At 44.6% G+C, this 24,407-nt stretch overlaps 1 protein-coding gene across 2 annotated transcripts in view; it reads right to left on the minus strand.

Annotated features, from left to right (window-relative positions):
• Positions 1 to 243: 243 nt before the first annotated feature.
• ANXA4 (annexin A4) overlaps positions 244 to 24,407 on the minus strand; it is a 32,208-nt gene continuing 8,044 nt past the window's right edge. For both annotated transcript variants that reach the window (XM_039526179.1, XM_039526178.1), the window contains exons 2-13: positions 21,262 to 21,317; positions 19,297 to 19,384; positions 17,964 to 18,058; positions 14,432 to 14,545; positions 12,482 to 12,572; positions 8,643 to 8,722; positions 7,637 to 7,693; positions 5,942 to 6,035; positions 4,807 to 4,902; positions 3,879 to 3,937; positions 3,415 to 3,537; positions 244 to 2,321 (exon numbers count right to left, since the gene is read on the minus strand). In XM_039526179.1, the coding sequence (XP_039382113.1) occupies positions 2,262 to 2,321; positions 3,415 to 3,537; positions 3,879 to 3,937; positions 4,807 to 4,902; positions 5,942 to 6,035; positions 7,637 to 7,693; positions 8,643 to 8,722; positions 12,482 to 12,572; positions 14,432 to 14,545; positions 17,964 to 18,058; positions 19,297 to 19,384; positions 21,262 to 21,270 (966 nt within the window). In that variant the 5' untranslated portion in view covers positions 21,271 to 21,317 and the 3' untranslated portion in view covers positions 244 to 2,261. The remainder of the gene's footprint in view (positions 2,322 to 3,414; positions 3,538 to 3,878; positions 3,938 to 4,806; positions 4,903 to 5,941; positions 6,036 to 7,636; positions 7,694 to 8,642; positions 8,723 to 12,481; positions 12,573 to 14,431; positions 14,546 to 17,963; positions 18,059 to 19,296; positions 19,385 to 21,261; positions 21,318 to 24,407) is intronic.

The following is a 24,407-nucleotide window of genomic DNA, read 5'->3' on the forward strand; positions in this document are numbered from 1 at the left end:
AAACCCCATTTCTCCCCTCTCCTGGTAATGTGAGAGAATCTCCCAGCGGATCATTGGAGACTTCCTCTTCCCAAGGACCCTCCACTGGGTTTTGCTGTGGCGGGGGCAGTCCTGGCTGCACTTTGGAGAGGCAGCTGATGTGAAGTTGTGGGAGGGGCAAGTAAACACAAGCTTAGCTCAACCAGGGCAATGCACCTATGCAATTTCATCTCATTCAGAGAAGACACCTTTTGGAATTCAAAGTAAAGAAATGATTGGTTTATTATATTGAAAAACTGAGCACTGGCCAGTGAGCCATTTTATGGTAAAGCCAGAGGGCACATGTGAACCTACTGTAGTGATAAGGCTAAGTGGTTTCTTCTTACTGAGCAACAGATTGTTGTAGTGCTTAGACTTACTGCCAACAACCCTCCTGTGAAGAAGGGAACATAAAAGACAACAGAACACAGAAGCAAAGTGACTTGTCCGAGGCCAGAGAGAGGTTCCAGTTTTGCACCTGGCCAAGTCAATGGGAGCAAAGTGAGTGGCAAAGTTGGGTTGACAACACCGTCGATCCTGCCTTCTATTTCCATGCTCAGCCCACACTGCTTCCTTCCGAAAACTATTACTGCACCACTCAGGCTATGACTGTGCTACAAAAAGTGTTTTGGGGTTGTTGGTTTTTAAAACAGCAGGACAACTAATGCTCATGAGCTAGCCCTGTCCTACTATAAAATTGTAGTAGAGATAAGACACTACTTTTGACCATGGCGTAGATGAGATTAGCACTATACCTCTGCCCACGTGTGGCCTCCCTTTATTTAACTCACACTAAGGCTATGTCTAACTACAGCTATGTCGGCATAACTCATGTCTCAAGGGCGTGAATAAACCACCACCCCGCACGACATAAGTTATATCAACAAAGCGGGATAAGCTTCTCCTGCCAGCATAGCTTCTGCCACTCACAGAGGTAGGTTTTTTTATGCCAACAGGAGAGCTGTCTGCCATCAGCATAGAGTATCTTCACCAGACGTGCTGCAGAACATAGCCGTGCCGTGCAGATAGATGGGGCTTAAGAGCCCAGTGCCTGATCTCCATAAGGAATTTACTATAGGACAGGGAAAGCTAAGGTGCATTTGTTATTCCGCTGTAAAACGCACAGAATGTGGATTAGGTTTCTGAACAGAATGGCTTCTTTCAACCTTACTGTCCAGACAGGGAAATAAGCTATTCCAGCACAAAGCACTTTTATACTATTATAACTGCATCCACAGTAGAGGACATACCAGTGTAACTATATTAATTAAGTCACACCCTTAACCAACATTTATATTAATACAAAATGTGTGTGTGGTAGACTAGGCCGAAGGCTACTGGAGTTTCAAATTTGCTGCTTGTGAATTATATCCTGCTCCTATCTTCTGATCTACATACACAAATAGCCATAGTGATGAGGAATGTTGATAGTTTGCTTCTAACAAAGGTTGTGTTTTGATCTAGACACACCTTGCATTTTAGACTAATGGTTTTCTTTATGTTAGAATACAGTCAGAGAAATAAAGCTTGTTTTCTGTACTTTTCCCACATGGATGGTGTTAATATTTTCCTGTGCAGAGTCTTATACATTCTGTGCCTAAGCCCACCTCAGTTGGTCAGTAAGTTCAATGGCAGTGGGATGTCACAAGAATTATTCATGTAGTGGATGGAGATAGATCAAGTTACAGTAGCATTAAAGGCTTTGGTTAAACTCTCCCCTCATTTCCACCTATTTTGTAGGGATTGTAGGAGTGGGCAGAATCCGGCCCTCTGTTACACCCACGCAATTGCACTGTATGGCAACACAGATGTGAGCTTGGAAATGGGAAGCTAATTGCATGCTCACTTAACCGAACCTTGCTCAGAGTCTAAGATTGATGGTAGCCATTGCTTCCCTTTTTGCAGCAAGATGCCGTTCTCTAGCACAGATAATCCAACTGTAGAATGGAGTCTAAGACTCTAGGAAACATCTAGTGCTCCTATTTCTGCAAACATGGCTTCAAGAAGTCTTTCCAAAGCCTGCTGGGAGAAGTAATTCAGCCAGGCAATTCTAGTAAAGTTATGACTGGCTCTGGTGACACAATTAGTGCAGCATTGCATATTCTAAGCAATAAAAGCATATAATAGGAGGCAACTGGCATTGACTAACCTAAGTCAATTCTAATAGCACTATCTAAAGCTATTGAAAAAAATAAATCTTGTGATCTATTTCTCCTCCCCCAAAACAAGAAGTTACACATGGTTTAGTCTTCACCACCACAGAGCAAGAGTAAGACTTTCCTATAGTCTCCTGAAGTGTCTCCCTGAAAGAAAAAAAAAAAAAAAAGAGAGAGAGAGGGACGTGATTAGATGTGCAACAAGTGTTCTCAGAAAAGGCTGTACAGTATCATTTACACCAGTCCGAGATGATTGTAGGAATTGTCCCCATGAGATTTTGTATTTCTTTGCCAACTTAAGGTTTGATAACATTTAAGGTGCATCTTTCACCCCAGAGTACTCGACACACATTGATCATGTATAAGGACACATTGCCCACCACTAAAATGCAGCCGCTATTACCATGTGCTACAACATCCCACAACCATTTTAAGACAAAATTAATACTTTATCCAACTGAAAATGCAAAGTTGATTATAACAAAAATCAAGCAAAAAGGATCAATCAAATGAGAAACCACTACAGTATTAAAATATGAAATCCAACTTACAGGAGTATCTGAGATAAAAAAAATCTGCCCATTAACCTTTTGAGGAATCCAAGACAATGTTTCTAAGACACCCAGTTTATAGTTATAGAAGGTCGACAAATAAGCGTTCTCTGACCACAAGACATTGTGAGTTGGATCTGAAGCACAGCGTAGAGGGTGAGTGCAGAAATCTTGCTAGGATAGCCAGTACAAAGGGGCTGGATGGTGTTATCTTAGTATTCATCACCAGACCAATCAGGCTGGCATTACTGGAAAACTGTTAAACAATCCTAATGCCAAAATTTGTAAGGGCAATGCAAGTCAGGATTAGAGCTGGGTCAAAATTTTTGAATACAAGGTAAAAACATTTTAAAGTTTGAATTTTGTGGGGTTTGAGATGGACCCAATTTTTCAATCTTTTTGGAAGTTTTCTTTTTTCCCCCTTATTGTGTATTTCCCTCTCTTTCTGTTTTCTCCTCCTTCCTTTTCCCTTGTCATTTAAAAAAAAAAGATTTTTTTGAATGCCTGGTGAAAAAACAAAAAATATATATAAAGAATGGACAATTTCATACACTTCCCCCCAAAAAAGCTGTTCAAGAATAATAGCTTCTTGTCTGAAAAGTGTGGACCAGTCACTAGTCAGAAGAGAGAGACAAAGTGGCTGGTGCTGTGTGCAGCAAGACCATGGTTTCTAGGAAAGGAAAGCTTACCTGGATGAAGGAGTAGAGAGATTTCCCATACATCCTCTTGAATTCATGCCTGATATCCAACATGTCAATTTCACAGCGTGACACCATCACTCGAATGAGTGTATCGTCATCCGTCCCTAAACCCTAAAGAAAAAAGCAATCCTTGAACAAATATTGTGCATTATGGGTAAATCATTGTTAATGGTCAAGGTTTCATCCACAGTTTCTGGGTGGGAAATTAGCCCAAAGCATTTTGCATTGAGTGTGACAGAGTTCCCTATTTTCAGCATATAATGGGCAATGCCAGTTTTGTCCCTTAACAGAGGAGGAGAGGAGATCCATGATGAATATGAACCTCTTGGGTTACTGCCCTCTCTCCTCTCCCCCTGCAGTATTAAATCCAGCTGCTATTTAATTTTAGCATGCCTCTATATTTAATGGGGGGAAGGGGGGAGAGAAACCACATACACCCCAAAGCTATTTACCTTCATGGAACCATATAATCTTTCAGCAAAGTATGCATGCTTATTCCTTACGCATTTTACTGTGAAGAGAAAAGAACAAGGGAGATTTTCCAAATCGTTAAGTTTCAAGGCTGCAGTTACTGCTTAAAGCTCCCATCAGATCTGCATAGGATTTTAGTGGCAGATGCAGAGGTCTGTCTGCAGATCCATTTGCAGAATCAGGGCCAAAACATGCACATCCCTGTTAGTCCAAGAAGCTCCAAGGTATGGATTTAGAGGCCACTGGACAAGCTGAAAAATACAGCAAGGGCAATGCAAAAGAACGAGCCCCTTCAAATAAACCTGAAGTCTTGTCCATCACAGTACAGCCAATTGTTTAAAGTTTGCAATGCTCTTTGATAAGTGTCAGCACCCTTAGCACCTGGTGGCAAAGGTAAATAATGAGAGTGGAAGCAGTGGAACTTTTGCCATCTTGTTCACAGCCACTTGCCGTATTTGCAAGGGGTAAAACGGTGTGACCTGTGGTAAGAATGGAGACAGTTACTGGCCATCAATAAAGCATGTCCCCTGCACCTTGCTCTGTGAAGACAGTGGGCAAGAGACACAGCACATATGTCTTGCTATGCCAAGGTGAAGCAAGCCTAATACTTTAGATAATACTTGCTAGCATCTCCTGCAATGGAGAAAATGATTTTAACTCAAGGACCACACACTTTGTTGCTTTGAAAAGCAAAGCACTTTGCACACATCACAGGCTCCTTGCATTTCATCCCTGTCCACTCTCCCATCCCCTTCTATTTCAGGGACTACCTATGGATTTGAAAGTTAACCAAGCTTCAACTCCATGGCTTCTGTGCTCGAGGCTGACAGAAGCAATCCTTTCCCATTCTACACCCCGACAGTCTATTGTGTAACTAAACAACCCTAAATTTAAAACTGGAATACTCACCCACAGCTAATAAGGCATCTTCAAGGTCCCCTGACATCTCAGATTTAATGCTTTCTGTAATGTCCTTCTTAGCAATCCTTCTGTATTCATCAAAGACTAGAAAAGAACACACACTAATGAAGAGTCATTGAGCAAGATTTGTTGGTGCCATCTACAAAGACTTAACCATCAAGGTTCAGTTTGCCAGGTCAAGCAACTGAGTACTTTGTATGCACATTTTGCCTCTTTTTTAAGTGGTAGAAAATTGCAGTTGTCCTGGAAATCATTCAGTTTATCATTTCAATGATCATCAGTTTTCTAATTGGTCAGTCAACAACTGCTGGTAACAGGGTCATGAATTATTACTTAATGGGATCAAGTTGAGTTGCTTAACTTTCCCACTTGGTTCAGCATTCTGCCACAAGGAAAACTTTGCCATTTCGCCAGCAGTATTTGCAACCAGCCAGCTCTGCAAGAGCCACTAACAAGATCATTACAGACCCTAGTTTGAGAACCGCAGATCCAGCAGAATGGTGCCTGTCTTTCTTCCCTGTAGGGGGAATGTTGGCAGAACAAGGAGTAATGGTCTCAAGTTGCAGTGGAGGGAAGTCTAGGTTGGATATTAGGAAAAACTTTTTCACTAGGAGGGTGGTGAAGCACTGGAATGGGTTACCAGGGAGGTGGTGGAATCTCCTTCCTTAGAGGTTTTTAAGGTCAGGCTTGACACAGCCCTGGCTGGGATGATTTAGTTGGGGATTAGTCCTGCTTTGAGCAAGGGGTTGGACTAGATAACCTTCTGAGGTCCCTTCTAACCCTGATATTCTAGAAGCAAGTTTCTTAGAATAATAAACTCCTATCCTTGGTAACTGTCGCCAAAGTCCCAATTTACTACCTCTGGTATAAAGACTGGAGCACAGGTGATCCATAAAGTTAATTCTGGTCTCTCTAGAGTTCCTTTTAGGCTCACAAGAATAGGTTCCTGTATTAAAATACTCTGAAGTAGCTACATAAGACCAGACTCCAGAGTAGGCCTGTGCCTTTGAGAAGGGTCCCTTTCTATTTGCCAAGAGATGTACCTAAAAAAGGTGCTTTTAAAAAAAGAAAAGGGAAGAAAAAAAAAAAGAAAAAGTATGTAGAAAATTGCTGAGACTTTTACCCTTTAATAAGTGATTTTTGTTTCTTGAACAGAGGATAGTCAGGAATTGTCCCTCACTTGTCCCCCATTTCTTCTCTCCGGCTTCATACAAGCACTAGAAAGAATCAAGCACATGAAATAAGGGTTAGCCCCAGTGGTGAGCTGCAGCCGGTTCACACCGGTTCACGCGAACCGGTTGTTAAATTTAGAAACCCTTTTAGAACCAGTTGTAAAGGGCTTTTAAATTTAACAAAGGTTCCAGCAGCTCCCTGCCCTGCCCCCAGTCCCAGCTCACCTGGCTCCAGCTTTGCCTCCTCCTCTGAAGGCTCCCCCTCCAGGCTTCCCGCCAATCAGCTGTTAGCGCGGGAAGCCTGGGAGGGCTGAGAAGGAAGCAGCAGCTTCCTACAGGTGAGCTGGGGGGGGGCACAAGGAGGGCTCTAGGCGCTGCGCGTCCCCGGCCAGGCGGCGCAGCTCCGGGCCGGCCCCCGGCTCTAACCCTGACCCCGACCCCGGCCCGACTCGGGCCGGACGGGCAGCGCAGTTCCGGGCCAGCCCCCGGCCCCGGCCCTGGGCGGCGCGGCTCCGGGCCAGCCCCCGGCCCCGGCCCTGGGCGGCGCGGCTCCGGGCCAGCCCCTGGCCCCGGCCCTGGGCGGCGCGGCTCCGGGCGGGCGGCTCCGAGCCGGACCCCGACGCCAACCCAGACCCCGGCCCCGACTCTGGCCGGCCGGGCGGCGCGGCTCAGACCCGGCCAGGCGGCGCGGCGCGGCTCGGGCGGACCCGACGCCGACCCGGCCCCGACTCTGGCCGGGCAGGCGGCGCGGCTCCGGGCGGGCGGCGCAGCTCTGACCCCGGCCCCGACTCTGGGCAGCGCGGCTCCGCGCCGGCCCCCGGCTCTGACTCCAGCCAGGCGGTGAGGCTCCGGGCCGGACCCAGACGCCGACCTGGACCCCGACTGCAGCCCAGCGCCAGTGGCTCCCAGCCCCGACTCTGGGTGGCACGGCCCCCATCTCCAAGCAGCAGGGTAAGGGGGACAGGGAGTAGGGAGTGGGGGTTGGATAGAGGGCGGGGGTGGATTAGGGTCGGAACTGGGGGTGGTCAGAGGGCAGGGAACAGGGGAATTGAATGGGGGCAAGGGTCCTGGGGGGGCAGTCAGGAAGGACCAGGGGTTGGATGGGGTGGTGGGAGGCAGTCAGGAAAGAGAGAAGGGGTGGTAGGATGGGGCGGGGGTCCCGGGGGGCTATCAGGAATAAGAGGAGGGGTTGGATGGGTGGCAGGGGGCAGTTAAGGGACAGGGAAGGGGGTGGATAAGGCAGGGGTCCTGGGGGGCAGGGCAGGAGTCCCCGGGGGGTGGGAGGGTCACCCTCATGGGGTGAGGAGGAGGGAACCGATTGTTAATATTTTGGCAGCTCATCACTGGTTAGCCCAAAAGCTCAAGTAAAGCCAGAGAGCTTGGGTCTTCCAAAAAGATCATTATCCCATTTTACATATGGGGAAACTGAGGTGCAGAGACTTGTCCAAGGTCATCCAGCAGCAGAACCAGGACTAGAACCCAGATTGTCTGGGTCCCAAATCCAGTGCACTAAAAACATGCCAGCTAAATGGTTGATGACTTTCACTGGCCTTTAAAAAACAACGGATGGAAGGACCGGGGGTTCAGCAAACATCCACAACGGGTGGGGCAGATTTTTCTCAAAGAGTACACAAAGAGCTACAGACCTGGGCATCTTGCTGAGCAAGGCCTTCATCCACATAGTTTCCCTGGTCCCTGTTTCCCTGCAGAAACACAAGAGGGCTGTGTTAAATTCAGCTTTTCAAAGGGGCTCATGAAAAGAGTCTAGCAAGCTTGCTGTTCAAAACAAGTTACCAAGCACATATAATGAGTATCTATTGGGAAAGCAGCTGCAATTATGTAACAGAGTGTCGCAAGAAGGGTGATGGAGAAAGCTCTGAAATATTTAAGGGCCTGATTTTATTTATTTTTAAGGAGGGACCGAGGACTCAACTCCATCTGATGTCAGTGGGAGCCATGGACCCTAAGAAAGCACATGGTGTTAACACACACACCCTGATTCCTGCCCCACCCCGGCCCACCCCCTGAGCAGCCTGCCCTTCGGGTCAAACCAACATGATACACAGATACCAGCTGAAATGCAAGGGAGCATGGAGGCAGTCCTGCAGGAGATCAGCAGAGGAAGGCTGTGCAGCAGGAGAGGGGGAAGGATGCCTAGGAAGGGGATAAAAGAGAGCAGGAGAAGGAACCAGACGAGAGGGAGGATTAATACTAGTATTTAATACAACTCTGTCTGATCTCTTTTACACTGGTGTAACTCCACTGACTTCCACTGTGCTGCTCCTGACCTACATCAGTGTAAGAGAGAGGAGAATCAGAAATTCATGGTACTGAGTACAGAGAGACCTCATCACTAAAACAAGGTGAAGACGCTACTATGCCAACAGGAGAGCTTCTCCCGTCACCATAATTAATCTACCTCTGCAAGAGGCAGTAGCTATGTCGATGGGTGAAACCCCCCTCTTACCCCCGTTCAACAGAATGGTGTCTACACTGGGGGTTAGGTTGGTATAACTGTGTTGGCTCAGGGGTGTGATTTTTCCAACATGAGAAATGTAGTTAGACAGCTGTCAGTTTCTTGTGGAGACCTGCCCTTAGAGGATTTGTTCAACAGCAACAAGAACCAGACTGTTTTTCTTAAACTGGACTTACTGTAGCTAGAGACACCAGCACGCGGCGGAACATGGAAGATGTATCTGAGACAATGTCCTTTTCAAGGGTAGTTCCATATTCTAGCAAGAGAACACAGACATTTGCTTTTAACAGAGAAAAGTTCAGCACCTAAATACTGTTCATCTTAGAGAAGTCTTCTACATGTCCAGCCATGACCTAGGTGTCCAGATTATGCGTCTGTCTCTCAATTTCTGAACCTGCCTTCCTAGGAATTGCCACATTGACCCTGGATCTTATTCTTCTCTCCCTTTGCACCAGTGTAAGCAACTTCAGTGGAGTTGCTCTGGATTTAGGTCAGCGTATGTGAAATTAATCAACAGTTACAGTTGTAAGGGATGAGAAGCCAATCTGGATCATTCTCTTTAAAATAGATCTGAGCCTGTTTCACGCACAAAGTTGCACTGGTTTAACTAAAGGTGTTTTGTTAATCTGATGCAAACCTCTGTATGGAGACACTTATCACCTGAACCCTGGGTTATAGCTAGTTAGCTACATAGTGAGGCAGAGTGGCCTCCCTCTGAGCCTGAAACGGAGGGACCACTACAAGCTACCATCTGTAAATACATAGACACAAGCTGAAAAAGGAGACAAACTAGTTTAAAACTTCTGTCTATACAGGGATTTGAACCAGTTTAAGTCTATTTTTTAAAAGCAGTTTTGACCATTATTGTTTGTATTATTGCCGCACTTAGGGGCCCTAGTGACAGGCCAGGATCCCAGTACAACTTCTGAGTGAAATCCTGACTCTTCTAATGTCAGTGGGAGTTTAGCCATTGACTTCAGTGTTGCCAGAATTTCACCCTGTGTTTAGACAAGGCTTAAGTCTCTGTCCACTGAGCATAACGATGCAGGCATACTAGGTCACGATCAAGTGAAAGACAGACAGAAAGAAGGTATTGCAACATTCAGTCTCTTGCTCCGACTACGACGCTTCTTAGCCCTGGTCTACACTAAGGTCGGGGGTCGAACTAGGGTACGTGAATTCAGCTACGTGAATAACGTAGCTGAATTTGAACTACCCTAGTTCGACTCACTTACCCGTCCAGACGCCGCGGAAGCGAACTCCGCGGCTCCAAGGTCGACTCCGGCAACTCCTCCTGCCGCGGTGGAGTACCGGAGTTCGAACTAGCGCTTCCGGGGTTCGAACTATCGCGTCTAGATCAGACGCGATAGTTCGAACTCCGAGCAGTCGAACTTGCCGCGTCGACCCAGATGTCTTTCTGATTGTTCAGTTATTGTTTGACTGAACTGCTAGCAGCAAGAGCTATTGGAGAAATCATGTGGGGTGGGTAAGATGCTGTTCACAGGATACAGTTTTTAGAGCTTGAGTGGATTGTTTTTAAATCTTTACAGAGGGTGTGTGTGTGTGTGTGTGTGTGTGTGTGTGTGTGTGTGTGTGTGTGTGTGTGAGTGTGTGTGTGCGCTTTCACAGATCCTTCTACCTCTAGATCAACATAAGTAGTGCATCCAGTATTTAACTATTAATAATACAAACTGGGGGAAACACATTTGCTGGCTGGGAAATTTAAATGTTTTTGGGGTCAAGAGGAGGTGGGAATTTCTCTAGCTTCTTCTGCCAATAAATCACTAGGCAGCCTTAGGAAACAGTGATTTAAGCCTTGGTTCAGGAAAGGATCCCGAAACACACATTTTGCTTTAAGTATGTTGTCACCGTTCAGGGCAACCACACTTGTGTTCCCCCTCCATGTCCACCAAAGGCCCCAACTCTAGGCTCCCCAGTCATCAGCTCTCTAGTGCCGACATGCAGGTCTCTCTCCCTCCTGACAGGCATTTTTCCAGGCTGCACAGCTCCCTGGCTATGCTGCGAGTTCCCCAGCAAGCCAGACTCCCTGAACTGACCTGCATCTGCACTTTGCTTTCTCCCCAAAGGCTATGAACTGTGGCAACTGCCCGCAGTTATAAGTTACCACACAGCTTTTCCTAAGCAAGCACATTTATTCTTAAAGTGAAAGCATTAAAGACAGTAAGAGTTGTAGCCCTGAGGATTAGTCTGTTGGTCTGTATAAAATGTCTTTTTGATAAATTTAAGTATGTAATAGGCTTATAGATTTATAAATTTGCAATAGCTGAAATCCAGATCAGACATCCTGTGACGCTGAAGTAACCTTTGGACCCTTACTCAGAAAAGTAATAATAAGACAAAATACCTACGCAGAAGTCTGGAGACCTTTAACTTAACCAATAACAGTAAAGGGTGGAAATAGGGATTTTTGCCCACAAATCTAACAAGTACACCACAAATGCGTACATAACTCTCACTCATACGCACACACGTTAGCCTATGAGGCAGGTGTACCCTAACATTTCCGTGGGGGAAAGACGAAATTTGGGCATAGGCAGAAGGATTTCCGAATAATGCTCTATAAAAGGTAAAAGAAATCACCATTAGGCAGGCGATACACCCATCTATCTGTTCCTGTTTACCCATCGCCTCAACCCCATCTCTGCATCGATGCTACCCATCTACAAGGTTATTAACTATTAATAGGCCATGGTATTATTTCTTTTCAAAGCTGTAAGTATAAAGGAATCTAGTTTCTGCTTTACCTTTTTAAAGCACCTAGTTTATATAGGGTTAAAGTCAAACCCATACTATCACTTCTTTTATCAGAAGTGTGAACACCCAAAGTGCTACTGCACAGAGTGAGTTTATAACAGTGTATTATCATAAATATCTCTCTTAAAGAACTGTGATATTTTGTAACTTTGTAATCTCGAACTGTTTTAACATTTTTACATTTACTTATTGTTTCATTGATTTTAATAAAAGGTCTTTATGACTATTTCTGTCTCAGTGTAAGTTCCTGTCATATACCCCGAAGCTCCTTTTATAAACTCTGTGAAGCCTGATTCAGGACGAACTTTATCTTCTGATCACACATATTGGCGAGCCATACCCATGTTATTAATATCTATTAATTATTATTAATAGTACTAATTAATTAGAAAATTAATTATCAAATAAATTAAATTAAGTGGATAAATTCCACCAACCCTACTAACCCATCCCAAAACAGGCTACAGAGTTCCTCTGCACATGCTAAAAATCTTACCAGGTCACCCATCAGTCTTATGGGGCCTCAGTAGGCCAAATTCCTTCCAAGTTCCAATCCTTCCTAGGAAAGATTGGGGCTACCCTTAGATAGAAAGTCCCGTCCATTTGCTGGATCAGAAACAAAGTCGTGAGCAGGGGCATGCACAAGGGGGGGCAAACAGGGACAGGGACATGGACACTCCCCCCTCAAATAATCATCCGGGGCACAGAATTCCTCCAGCCCCGGGGCCACAGTTGTATGGAGAGCGAGCTCCTTCTGGACCCAAAAGGGGTCAAAGTTAAATTTCTACACATGCCCCTGGTCGTGAGTGAATTTAAACTCACGTTATTTACCCAAAAGTCCTTTCTTTGTCTGTTGGTCTCTGGAGACTCCGGTTCGATGCGGTATATGCAAGCGTCTCCAGGTTATGGTACCTCTCTGGAGATGTTACAACCCAAGTGAATTTACCTACCACTGTTAGTTCCAGAAAGACAGTGGTCATCCTCCCCCATGGACTTGCACACAATCCCTGGCCCACAACGATACATGAACTTAATACAGTGAGATCTCCCAAAGAGATTACAGGACATTGCCATATCTATTACACATGTGCTTAATCAGTGGAACTTAAGCACATGCCAAAGTGCTTTCCTGGATCTGGGCCATAGTTGAGACCTCTTGCAAGTTTCCCCACTTGTTCTCCCAGTACAGGTTACTCTAAATGCACTAACATCATAGCATCTCATAATTTATACTACGTACGACGATGGTAGGTCTCGTTAATGCGCTGGATTTCTTCATTGGAACGAGAAGCCAGAATTTCAATCAGGCAGCCCTCATCTGTCCCCGCACCCTAAACATGGAACAGAGAATCAGGATGAAAGCTGCTTTCAATCTACCAGCAAACAGAGGCACTGTGATGGCAACACAGGACTGAGAATCAACTCTCTTGAGTAATAGTCCAGGATCTGATGAGCATTCCCCCCGTCCGGATAAGTCACTTAGTTTCTCTGCCTCCGTTTCACCACTTGTTAAATGGGGATACGTTACAGACTTCATGCAATGAGGTGATATTTGTTTGTAGAGCTGGGTATCTCATGAAAGATTTTTTTTTTTAATCTCAAAAAGTCCCATTATGCAACAGGATGAAACTGAGACCTTTTGAGAGATTTTGCAAAGAAGCAGAGGCACAGATGCCCCACTCACCCCAAAACAGCCAGGGGGTTAAGGCACTCACTTTTGAAGTGCGAGACTCACATTCAAGTCCCTGTTATGTATGATTCAGACCAGAAACATCAACCTGGGTCTCTCACATCCCAGGTTATCGACTAGTTTTCTCACCAGACATTTCATCCTGGACCCAAGAAACTTTTTCATCCAAGCAGACCCTTCCCCACAAAAATATTAGGTTTGGATAAGTCCGCCTTTTCCAAACAAAAAAAGGTGTTGTTAAAAAGCTCCCATCAGCTTCAGATGTTTGTACAGTGCTTTGAAAGTGCCGAGTGTTATATAAATGCTAGGCTATTGAAGGCTAAAAGTATAACTGGGTTCAAAAAAGAACTAGATAAATTTCTGGAGGCACGGTCCATCAATGGCTATTAGCCAAGATGGCCAGGGATGATCATACTCCGGGCATCCCTAGACCGCTGGCTGCCAGAAGGTGGGCCTGGACGACGGGATGGATCACTTGAAATTGCCCTGTTCGGTTCATTCCCTATAAAGCATCTTGCATCAGCTGCTGTCATTAGACAGGTTACTAGGCTAGACGGACCACTGATCTGATTCAGTGTGGCCATTCTTATGTTCTTATTAGTGCATAGAATGTGTACCTCTTTCAGGGTCAAGCCCGATTTTGCAAATGGGTAGCAGGATAAAGGACTTATGAATAGCCCTGAGTGCGAAAGTAATTCATATTGCAACTTTTAACAATCTAGCTGTCTTATACCTAACACATCACCATGTTCATTTTATCATCACACAGTAGAACAAAATGGAAGAACATAGTCCAGAAAGTGTTTGCAGATTTAATGCACATGTTCTATTCAGCAAAAAGAATGAGGAGTACTTGTAACACCTTAGAGACTAACAAATTTATTTGGGCATAAGCTTTCATGGGCTAAAACCCTGAATAAAGACTGGGAGTGGATGGGTCATTACACAAACTAAAAGCTATTTACCCATGCTAATTTTCCCCCTCCTACTGTTACTAACACCTTCTTGTCAACTGTTGGAAATGGGCCATCCTGATTATCACTACAAAAGTGATTTTTCCTCCTGCTGATAATAGCCCACTTTAATTGATTTGTCTCATTTGAGTTAGTAAGGCAACCCCCATCTTTCCATGTTCTCTGTGTATATGTATCTTCCTACTGTATTTTCCACTGCATGCATCTGATGAAGTGGGTTTTAGCCCATGAAAGCTTATGCCCAAATAAATGTGTTAGTCTCTAAGGTGCCACAAGTACTCCTTGTTCTTTTTGCTGATACAGACGAACATGGCTACCACGCTGAAATGTTCTATTCAGGTTCTTATACAACCCTCATTAGCTTAGTAGCAGAGAGCATCTTCCAGAATTGTGTTAAGTGACCTGACTAGCACCCTGTCACACATTCTTTCTTCCTCCCTTGGGAGAAGTTGCATGGGGAATGTTTAATTCATGCCATGTATTGAACTCACTGGTGTTTTGGTAACGTCAGTGAATATTTACCTACCTTCATGGCCCTATTCAGTTCCTGCACATCATACAGTGTGATGGAAGTCATCAGTCCAATTATCACCTTCTCAAAATTCCCACTCAGTTCAGACTTCAAATCGCCAATCAAATCCTAGAAAACCAGGGAAGGGGATATATAGTCATGAGAACAAAAAGCCCCACTCTTCTATGTAGGTGCTGAAACTAGGAGTGCTGGGCATCCTGCTGCATCCCTTGGCTTGAAATGGTTCCCACCATATACAGGGTTTACAGTTTGATTCAATGGCTTTCAGCACCCCCCTATACAAATTGTTCCAGCGCCCCTGCTACTCTATACAAAACTCCTGGCTGAAGTCCAACTCTGGTAATTCCAGTACATCCTATCTAACTCCTGCTCTGCAGTCAGCTAGTCCAGTGGTTAGGGCATTAGCCTATGACTTGGGAGACCAGGTTCAATCCCTTGCTCCACCACAGATCGCATCCTCTTGGGCAAGTGGCTTAGATCTACACCTAAAGTATAGGTTGAACCTAGCTATGTCACTCAGGGTGTGAAAAATTTACACCCCTGAGAGATGTAGTGAAGCTGACCTAAACCTAGTGGTGTCTCCACCTGGCTAACAGAAGAATTTTTCCTTGACCTAGCTACTGCCTCTCACGGAGGTAGATTAAAAAAACCTTTTCCATCGCTGTAGCAAGTGCCTACGCTACAGGGCTAGAGGGCACAGCTGCCATGCCATAGCATCTGTAGTGTAGACAAGGCCTTAGTCTCTCTCGGTTCAATTCCCCAACTGTAAAGCAGGGATCATAGCATTGCCCTGCCTCCTCTGGGTGTTGTGGGAATAAACACATTAACGACTGTGAAGCGCTTTGATCTCTACTGATGAATAACCCTACATGAGAGATTGGTTTGGGAACGATAAGGATAGAGCTGAGAGGCTATTTTTCACATCTTCTCCCAACATCATCCATGCCTGATTTTAGCAGCTTCGCCATTCACTTGTTAACGTGGGTGTTTAACATTTCTTTCTAAAGCCATTTTCGCTCCACGTTTTGCTCTTAATCATTGTGGGAATTGGCAGAGGAGAACGTGGGCAGCAACTCAGGGCTAGTTCACACTAGAAAGATGTGCCAGTCAGGGCCGGCTCCAGGCACCAGCGAAGGAAGCAGGTGCTTGGGGCGACCAATGGGAAGGGGCGGCACGTCCAGGTCTTCGGCGGCAATTCAGTGGCGGGTCCCTCAGGCCCTCTCTGAGCGAAGGACCTGCCGCCAAATCACCACCGAGGAATGAAGCAGCACATTTGAACTGCCGCCGATCGAGGCTTCCCCCCCCACACACTTCACCACTTGGGGTGGCAAAAAGCCTAAGCTAGCCCTGATGCCAGTATAGTTAGTGGTACAACCCTCCCCCACCTCCCACTGGGGATGCAGGTAGACCAGTATAAAGGTGCTTAGTCTGGTACAGCTGTTTCTGGTTCAGTAAACAAAGGTTACCTTTATACTGTAAGCTCTTTGGGGCATCTTTTTATTGTGTTTGTACACCACCTAGCACAATGGGCTCATGGTCCATGATTGAGGCTCCTAAGACTACAATAATACACATTAATAATAATACTAGTATAACTGAGTTCACACTACTGCATACATTGATATAACTATCAATAAAAAATACATTTCTAAAGGACATAAGGTATAACTCTTCTAGTGTGGACCAGGCCTTAGAACAGGGGTTGGCAACCTTTCAGAAGTGCTGTGCCGAGTCTTCATTTATTCACTCTAATTTAAGGTTTTGTGTGCCAGTAATACATTTTAACGTTTTTAGAAGGTCTCTTTCTATAAGTCTATAATACATAACTAAACTATCATTGTATGTAAAGTAAATAAGGTTTTTAGAATGTTTAAGAAGCTCCATTTTAAATTAAATTAAAATGCAGAGTCCCCCGGATCGGTGGCCAGGACCAGGGCAGTGTGAGTGCCACTGAAAATCAGTTCGCATGCTGCCTTTGGCACGTGTGCCATAGGTTGCCTACCCCTGCCTTAGAATAATATCTTCATCGGCTTTGTAAAGCCAATCATTTTGGAAACCCTCCCAAGAGACTTCACTTCTTGGTGCCTCCTTTTATCCATCTAAACAGAATTCACTAACATACACCAACCTTACCAGGGTGTGACTAGGACTGATTCATTAATGGGTTTTTAAAAGGCTTTGGGATCCTCAGATGAAAGGCACCATAAAAAGCAGGAAGAGTTTAAAACAACAAACAAACAAAAACAACCCAACCAACACAAAAACCCACCTTTAAGCAGATCACTGCAATGTGACCCTAGTTTTCTTAATGCTTGTCACATTCTTTGAAGCCTGTGAATCACACTGTTGCTGTAATTATGAACAATCGTGTAGGCATGGTAGCCTTAAAGTAAACTAGTAAAGTAGATTAAATCGCAGTTAGCAGTAAATTCTTGAAAAGCATCCTTGATTTGCTTGTTAATGGATGGAGCATGAAGGCTAGGGCATAGTGGGGTGAATTACCAGGTATGCAAGTGACTATTAAAGTGGGTCAGTAGTTCACACTGCCATGAGTTTTATTAGCAGTGACCTCCAGTGAACAGGTTTCCCTGTAACCACTTTCTTTGCAGGCACAGAAAAGCCTGCTCAACGAACAAGCAGCATGTGCTCAGAATGTTTACACAAGATAAAAGGTAAGGCTTTTATAGCAGGTTAAGCAAGTTAAACTGATTCAGCCATTAACCCCTTGGTGCCAGGGGAGCTGGATATTCAGCAGTCATTCTCACCATGGGCATAGGCCAGAGGGTCAGAGGATCCACGAAATTGGAGTGCTCAGCTTGAGATCCAGAGCTTGCTGGGCATCCAGACACCAGCAGCTCACCTTGACTTCAGTTTTGGGCGTTAGTACTCAGCACCTCTGAAAAAATTGAACTCCAATGTCACAAAACCTCCAAAACCCGGAAAATTGGTGGAGACTTGATGATTTGGGCTTTAAAGTCTGATCCAAAGCCCATTAAACTCAACGAGTGTCTTTCCATAGACTTCAGTGGTCAATGGGCAAGGCAATGTATGCCTAAACAGAAGTTATATGGCAGAAAAGCAGGGGCAGAACAGTCATAACTTAGTCATTCTCACTGAACAGCTGGGTACAACTTGGATGGTCACCGTAGGATTGTTAGGTACCAGTTGTGCCAAGTGTCATAGGAAAAGTCACTTGCAATATAATCTCGGGTATGATTCGTTACAGCAGTGCCATGTGGTATTAAGGACCATCCACTAGATAGCATAAAGGCAAGCGTGTAGATAGATTGCTTGACCAAATTTCTGCTACATTTTGGTAGATAATCTTGATAGATACCCTACAATTTTCTTTGGCTGAGCAACCGCACTGAAGTGAATGGAGATAGCACAAAGCTCACTGCTAAGGCCAGCAAAAGTTGTGTCTTGCCTCTCCACAACTGAATGAGCGAAGTCATTAATTTTCTGTACAAAACATGTAGTCCAGGAATTGTCTAGATCATAATCTAGAAATTCAGAGGCTACCTACCCTGCCAATAGTGGATTTATAGGTGATTAAAATTTGCTGACGTTGGGATATGCTCCTCTTGGCCACAATATTGATGATGCCATCTTCATCGGTACCTGGGGGAGACACCGGAAAGCCAGCCAGACTGTTAATATTATAAATAAGTATTAATTTGAAGCAGGCAACTCAGCTGACTTGCCAGATGTGACACAAACCGTTTTTATTCCTTCTAAAACCTGATTTTCTATGGCACTAGAGAACTAGCACTAGACCACATGTGTTGGCTACCATCTTGGCCAACGTATCGGGGATTGAACTGGGGAACCTCCAAAGGAAAGAGCATATGGTGTTACAGCTTTCTCTAAAGAGACAAAGCTCCCTTGGTGGGGCTGTAACTGACTCCCATCCTCTGGGGATCGGGCACGGAGGGCGCCCTATAACTTTCACTTGTCAGTGGGTTACACACTCAGAAGCTCCCCTTGTTAGGCAAGTCATTTTATCATGACCTCCAGCCATGCCACCTTGGGCTGAGAGTCAGTCTGACCCCATAAGCCCAGCCATCAGTTGGATGGAGACCTCCAAGAAAGCAGAAGTGGGCACTGACAGTTTACCAGAGAGCCCTCTTCCCACAGAGGCAGTTTTGACATAGTACCCTAATAGGGTGTTGGGAGCATCCTGTTCCAGGAGAGACAAATCACAGGCTGATTAAAGACAGTCTTGCAGTTAAAGCCAGGGCTTGGAGCTGGGTTCAGTTCCCAGCTGTGCCTCAGATTTCCTGGGTGACCTTGGAAGGAATCCCTGCATCCTTCTCTGTGCCTTAGTTCCCCCATCTGGAGAGAGGAGATAATGATGCTTCCTTACTTTGCAAGAGTGTTGTGGGGATAGATTTATTATCCATGTGTGAATGAGCCACTGAGATACTATAGTGTAAGACAGGTAGGCTTCAGCTGCTCTCCATGATCAAATATCCAGAAAACAAACAAACTCCACCCCCTTCCTGTAGGATTGGAGGCAGTGCTGTCCTTTCCCAATCTGGGAATAACATTCTGCCCCTTTAAATTCCCTCTGCTCAAATAGTATTAAATTGAAATTCCTTCCATATGGATAGTGTTCATTATTGAGCCAAAGCTGCTTTGTAGTGTTATATACTGCATAACAGCTGCCCTGTTCCACCCCAGAAGCGGCTGCATTTCATGACTGGATGAGGTGATCCCCACCTCCTGCTCGGAGGGGGGCAGGAGTCTGTAGAGAAACACAAGTTACCAAACTTTTGCTCTAGTGAACCGTATGGCATGCAGGATGCTGGCACTCCGAGGCGAGAGGGTTAGAGTCATAAAAATAAATACAAGCTCACCAAGCCCCTTCATGGCCTTCCTTAGTTTCTGTGCATCTTCCTCAGCACTGAAGCCTAAGGCCGCCTTGATTGTGCCCCGGTTTCCAGCCTAAATATACAGATCATCAATTATTAAAGACCGAACCAGAGAAGAACACATGAAAAATCCCAGTTATATATAGATTCTTCTGAGGGGAGACCAGCTACAAAACTGAGGAGAGGGTCTGTGTTTAGATAAGGTGAGAGTCTATTTAGCCGTACAGCAGGTTACATAAGAACGGCCAGACTGAGTCAGACCAATGGTCCAATCTAGCCCAGTAATGTGTCTTGTGACAGTGGCCAATGCCAGATGCTTCAGAAGGAATGAACAGATCAGGGCAATTATCGAGTGATCTATCGCCTGTCAGCCAGGGACACCTACAGCACGGGGTTGCATCCCTGACCATCTTTGGCTAACCCCCATGGATGGATCTATCCTCAATGAACTTACCTAATTCTTTTTTGAATCCAGTTATACTTTTGGCCTTCGCAATATCCCTTAGCAAGGAATTCCACAGGTTGACTGTTCATTGCATGAAAAAACACGTGCGTACTGGTTTTAAACCTGCTGCCTATTAATTTCATTGGATGACCCCTGGTTCTTGAGTTATGTGAAGGCGTAAATAACACTTCCCTATTCACTTTCTCTATACCATTCATTATTTTATAGACCTCTATCATACCCCACCCCCCATCAGTCATCTGTTTTCCAAGCCCAACTGTCCCAGTCTTTTTACTCATATGGAAGCTGTTCCATCCCCCTGATCATTTTTGTTGCCCTTCTCTGTACCTTTTCCAATTCTAATGCATCTTTTTAGAGATGAGGCAACAAGAACTGTACACAGTATTCAAGGTGCGGGCCCATCACAGTTTTATATAGCAGCACTACGATATTTTCTGTTTTATTATCTATCCCTCTCCTAATGGGTCCTAACATTGTTAGCTTTTTTGACTGCAGAGACAAGCTTCCATTCTGCCCTAAGCCGTTGCCTCCCCCTGCAAGAGAGACACTCCTAGGAGGGCATCTCTTTCAACTGAGCATTAAACCACATTGGTATGGGAAACCCCTGGCTGCTGCCTGCACTGCACTTGTTCTGCAATTCAATAGAGGACTCCATTCTCCTGGCCTGCCAAGCTGGCACCTTTGTTAAATCCAGTTGTGGCATCTCCCTTTAGTATCAATAGTTATCCATATCACCATGAAAGAATCAATTCCCTGTAAGGCTCCTACATGGCACTTTTACAACAGTGGGCAAATACCATCATTTCCATTTTACAGATGGAGAAACAGAGGCACGGGGAGGTGGTGGAGTGACTTGATCATGTCAGAGAGATTAGAACCTGGATCTTGACACCCAATCCAGGGCCAGATCCACTGACTCATACTGCTTGCTTCTGTTCTCACTGAACAATGAGAGTCTTTCCATTAACTTCAATGCTCAATGCATAAGGCCAGTAGGCCCACATCCTGAAAGGTATTTAGGCAACTCCCTCACACTGAAATAAATGGGAACAGGTGCCTAAATACCTTTGAGGATCTGGGCCTTAATGCCTAAACAGGAGCTATTTGGCAGGAAAAGCTTAGGCATTTTCCATGAATAGCTGGATACAACTTGGATGGGAACTGTAGAATTCCGAGGAACCTGTTGTGCTTACTGTCATAGGACTAAGTGACCTCTTGACGTCTCTTCCAGCCGACAGCAAAGCTCATTGATTTTGGTGCAAGACCTGGCCGTTAGTAGATATATAGATTACTGAGGATAATCCACATTATAGTATGAGGAAGTAGGCAGCAATGAGTCCTTCCCACTATGTCAGGCAGTGCTAGCCTCTTCTTGCTACATCATTTATCTAAGTAAATATAATTGCACTGATCAGATAAATGTAGTCAATGCAGGGACTGAGTCTACCTAGCACTGCCTGGTACCTGGAAGCAAACACACTCACCTTTGCCATAGTATTCAGTTAATATTTTAACGTCAAGGTACCCAACAGATGATTATCTGCAATAAAAAAAGAGGGAGTGTTGATAAAAAGGAAGCGTCCTAGATAATAATTGACAGAATTCGCCCTCTCTGCTTCTATCCAAAGGTGACTTAAATCAATGGGGTTGGTTCTTCCTGACACTGTAAAGAAATAGCATAACTGCTTCATTCTTTGAGGCAAAAGGCAGTAACTGTCCACCAACATTCTTGTTACGGTAGGTTACATTCACCTTTGAGATAACAACTAACATCCGAGTTGTACTGAACAAACAACTATTATTAACAGTCAAAAGCAGATTAAGAATTACAGCGATACTTACCACATTTGGATATTTATAGATATCCATGACTTCAAATATCAGATTGAACCACTCTAAACATAAGATGGTTTCTGATAAATATGAAGGGTGGGATTGCCAGAGAAACATGAAATTTCACCTGGGAGTCGGGTGCTTAACTGCATTAGGTTTCTTTGACAATCCTACCTTTTGATACCTGCAATTTACAGTACAACCTCTTTCCTTCACCCTAACGAGCTCTTTTGGACAAGGATTGTCTTTTTAGTTCTGGATTTGTACAGCACTGAACACGATGGGGTCCTGATCCATGACTAGGGCCGCTAATTGCAGTACAAATAATAAATAATGGGAGATCTGTAGCATAACACGCAGTTAGTACCTAGAGAACAAACTTGATTTAAACAAAAAGCATTGCGTCATGAAACATATATTCATTAATTCTGACCCTTGGGGTTTACCAGGATAGAGAGTTAGCAATGAAGCGTACTGGAGTGTATATTGCACAAATAATGAAGTCTGAGCGAGAGGAGAACTCACTGGAACACTGTTAGCCTAGCAATCCCTCTCAGCTAGGTTGAGTGGGAGAATCTTCATGGTTGTAAGTTAGCAAGTGGGTGGAATTCAGCCCTGGGCAGAGCACAAGTCCATGACCTAGGTATCACTTAAATCCTGTTTGGAGGAGGTAAGAGTTGCCCTGTCTTGTTTCAGTCCTCTGCTCCGGGGTGACTCTCACATCGTGCGAATTAACTAGAATAACTAGTTAGCTACTTCAGGTGTATGGTCAAGTAACTAAAGTGTAGGCCAGGGAGTCTGGACAGATGGATTCTCATCCCATCACCTCCCACTTGCTCACTGTGTGACCTTGAACAGGTCTTTTGGGGGCAGATTATTAAAGATATTTAGGTATCTAAAGAGGTCAATGGGCATCTGTGGAATTTTCATAAATGCATAGCTGGCTAACTCCCATTGGCCCTTAATTTCTCAGTGTCTCCATTTACCCATCTAGAAAATTGGATAATAATCTCAAGAAGCTTTGCAAAACTCTTTGAGCTCTTCCTTTGAAAGGTACTGTAAGTAGAGCTGGGGTTTGCTGGCAATTTTGAAAAGAAAATATACTGGTGTAGGTTGAACGAACACATCATTTCACAGAATCATAGAAGTTGGAAAGAGAACTCATGAGGTCATCTCGTCCGACCCCTGCTCAAAGCAGGATCAACACCAACTAAATCATCCCAGCCAGGGCATTGTCGAGCCGGGCCCTAAAAACCTCTAAGGCTGGAGAGTCTACCACCTCTCTAGGTAACCCATTCCAGTGCTTCACCACCCTCCTGGTGAAATAGTGTTTTCTAATATCCAACCTAGATCTCCCCCACTGCAACTTGAGACCATTGCTCCTTGTTCTGTTATCTGCCAGCCACCACTGAGAACAGCCAAGCTCCATCCTCTTTGGAACCCACTTCAGGTAGTTGAAGGCTGCTATCAAATCCCTCCTCACTCTTCTCTTCTGCAGACTAAACAAGCCCAGTTCCCTCAGCCTCTTCTCGTAAGTCATGTGCCCCAGTCCCCTGATCATTTTCGTTGCCCCCTTCTGGTCTCTCTCCAATTTGTCCACATACTTTCTGTAGTGGGGGGCCCAAAACTGGATGCAATAGTCCCAGATGTGGCCTCACCAATGCCGAATAGAGGGGAATAATCACTTCCCTCGATCTGCTGGCAATGCTCCAACTAATGCAGCCCAATATGCCGTTAGCCTTCTTGGCAACAAGGGCACACTGCTGACTCATATCCAGCTTCTCATTCGCTGTAATCCCCAGGTCCTTTTATGCAGAACTGCTGCTTAGCCAGTCAATTTTAATTTAAACCAGTTTTTTAATTTTTACAAAATAAAATTAAAGTTGAGAAACAAAATAGTTTCAAACCAAAAAGACTGAAGTATTTCATTTCAAAACTGATTGAGGGGAGGGGACAGAGGGAGCAAACGAACAATTCAGCAGAATCTACACAAATCTGCAAAATGTTTTGGGTGTCAACGAATCTGAACATTTTTGCCAAAAAGAGTTTCAGCTGAAAATTTTTGCTCAGTTTTAACTAAATTATCCAGAGATCTGGAAAAGAAATTTTAATTTAGGATTCAGGTATTTAGGTGTAGGATTTACCCTTCTGGTTTTAATTACCATCTCCTTTAAAAGGCTCAGTGTTCTACACACTTTGTCTGATTAGTTGCAGTTAGAATATATAATTCCATGAAAACCCACAGCTGGAACTTGCTTTTAAAGCTTTGACGATTCCATAGACAGTTTATTTGCCATTTTTCAGAGCCCAGTTTTTATGCACGTATTTATTTCTGTTTTAATTAAGGAAGCCTAAAAACTATAAACGAACACAATCACAAGCTATAAAGAGCCTTTCCCATGCTCACTTATTCCAGCTGATGGGACGGGAAAAAGGAAAAGAGTCAGAATTTGGCCCACACATTTTAAACAAGAACTCACATCTTGTCAACGTCAAGAGCTACTACTCTTATGGTGAATTGCACTTGGAGTGCAATGGAGCTCCTGCAGAGGCAGCAGAATTATCCCCCGGAGTCATTTCATGTGACTGTTACAAACCCAGGAGTGCTGTGGGATTATGCTGTTTCAGCAATTTTGATTCATCTGTGACTTTTGTTGGTGTCTGTGAGAAGTAAGGAGGCCCCAATGTGCCGGATTATTAAGAAACACTAAATTACAAAGAGGAAAGACTAGGAGTTGGGACATAAGAACCCATATCCTCAGCTGGTGGCAGCTCCATTAAAGTCAATGCAGCTAGG

The sequence above is a fragment of the Mauremys reevesii genome, linkage group 2 (genome assembly GCF_016161935.1).
Source record: "Mauremys reevesii isolate NIE-2019 linkage group 2, ASM1616193v1, whole genome shotgun sequence".
NCBI lineage: Eukaryota > Metazoa > Chordata > Testudines > Geoemydidae > Mauremys > Mauremys reevesii.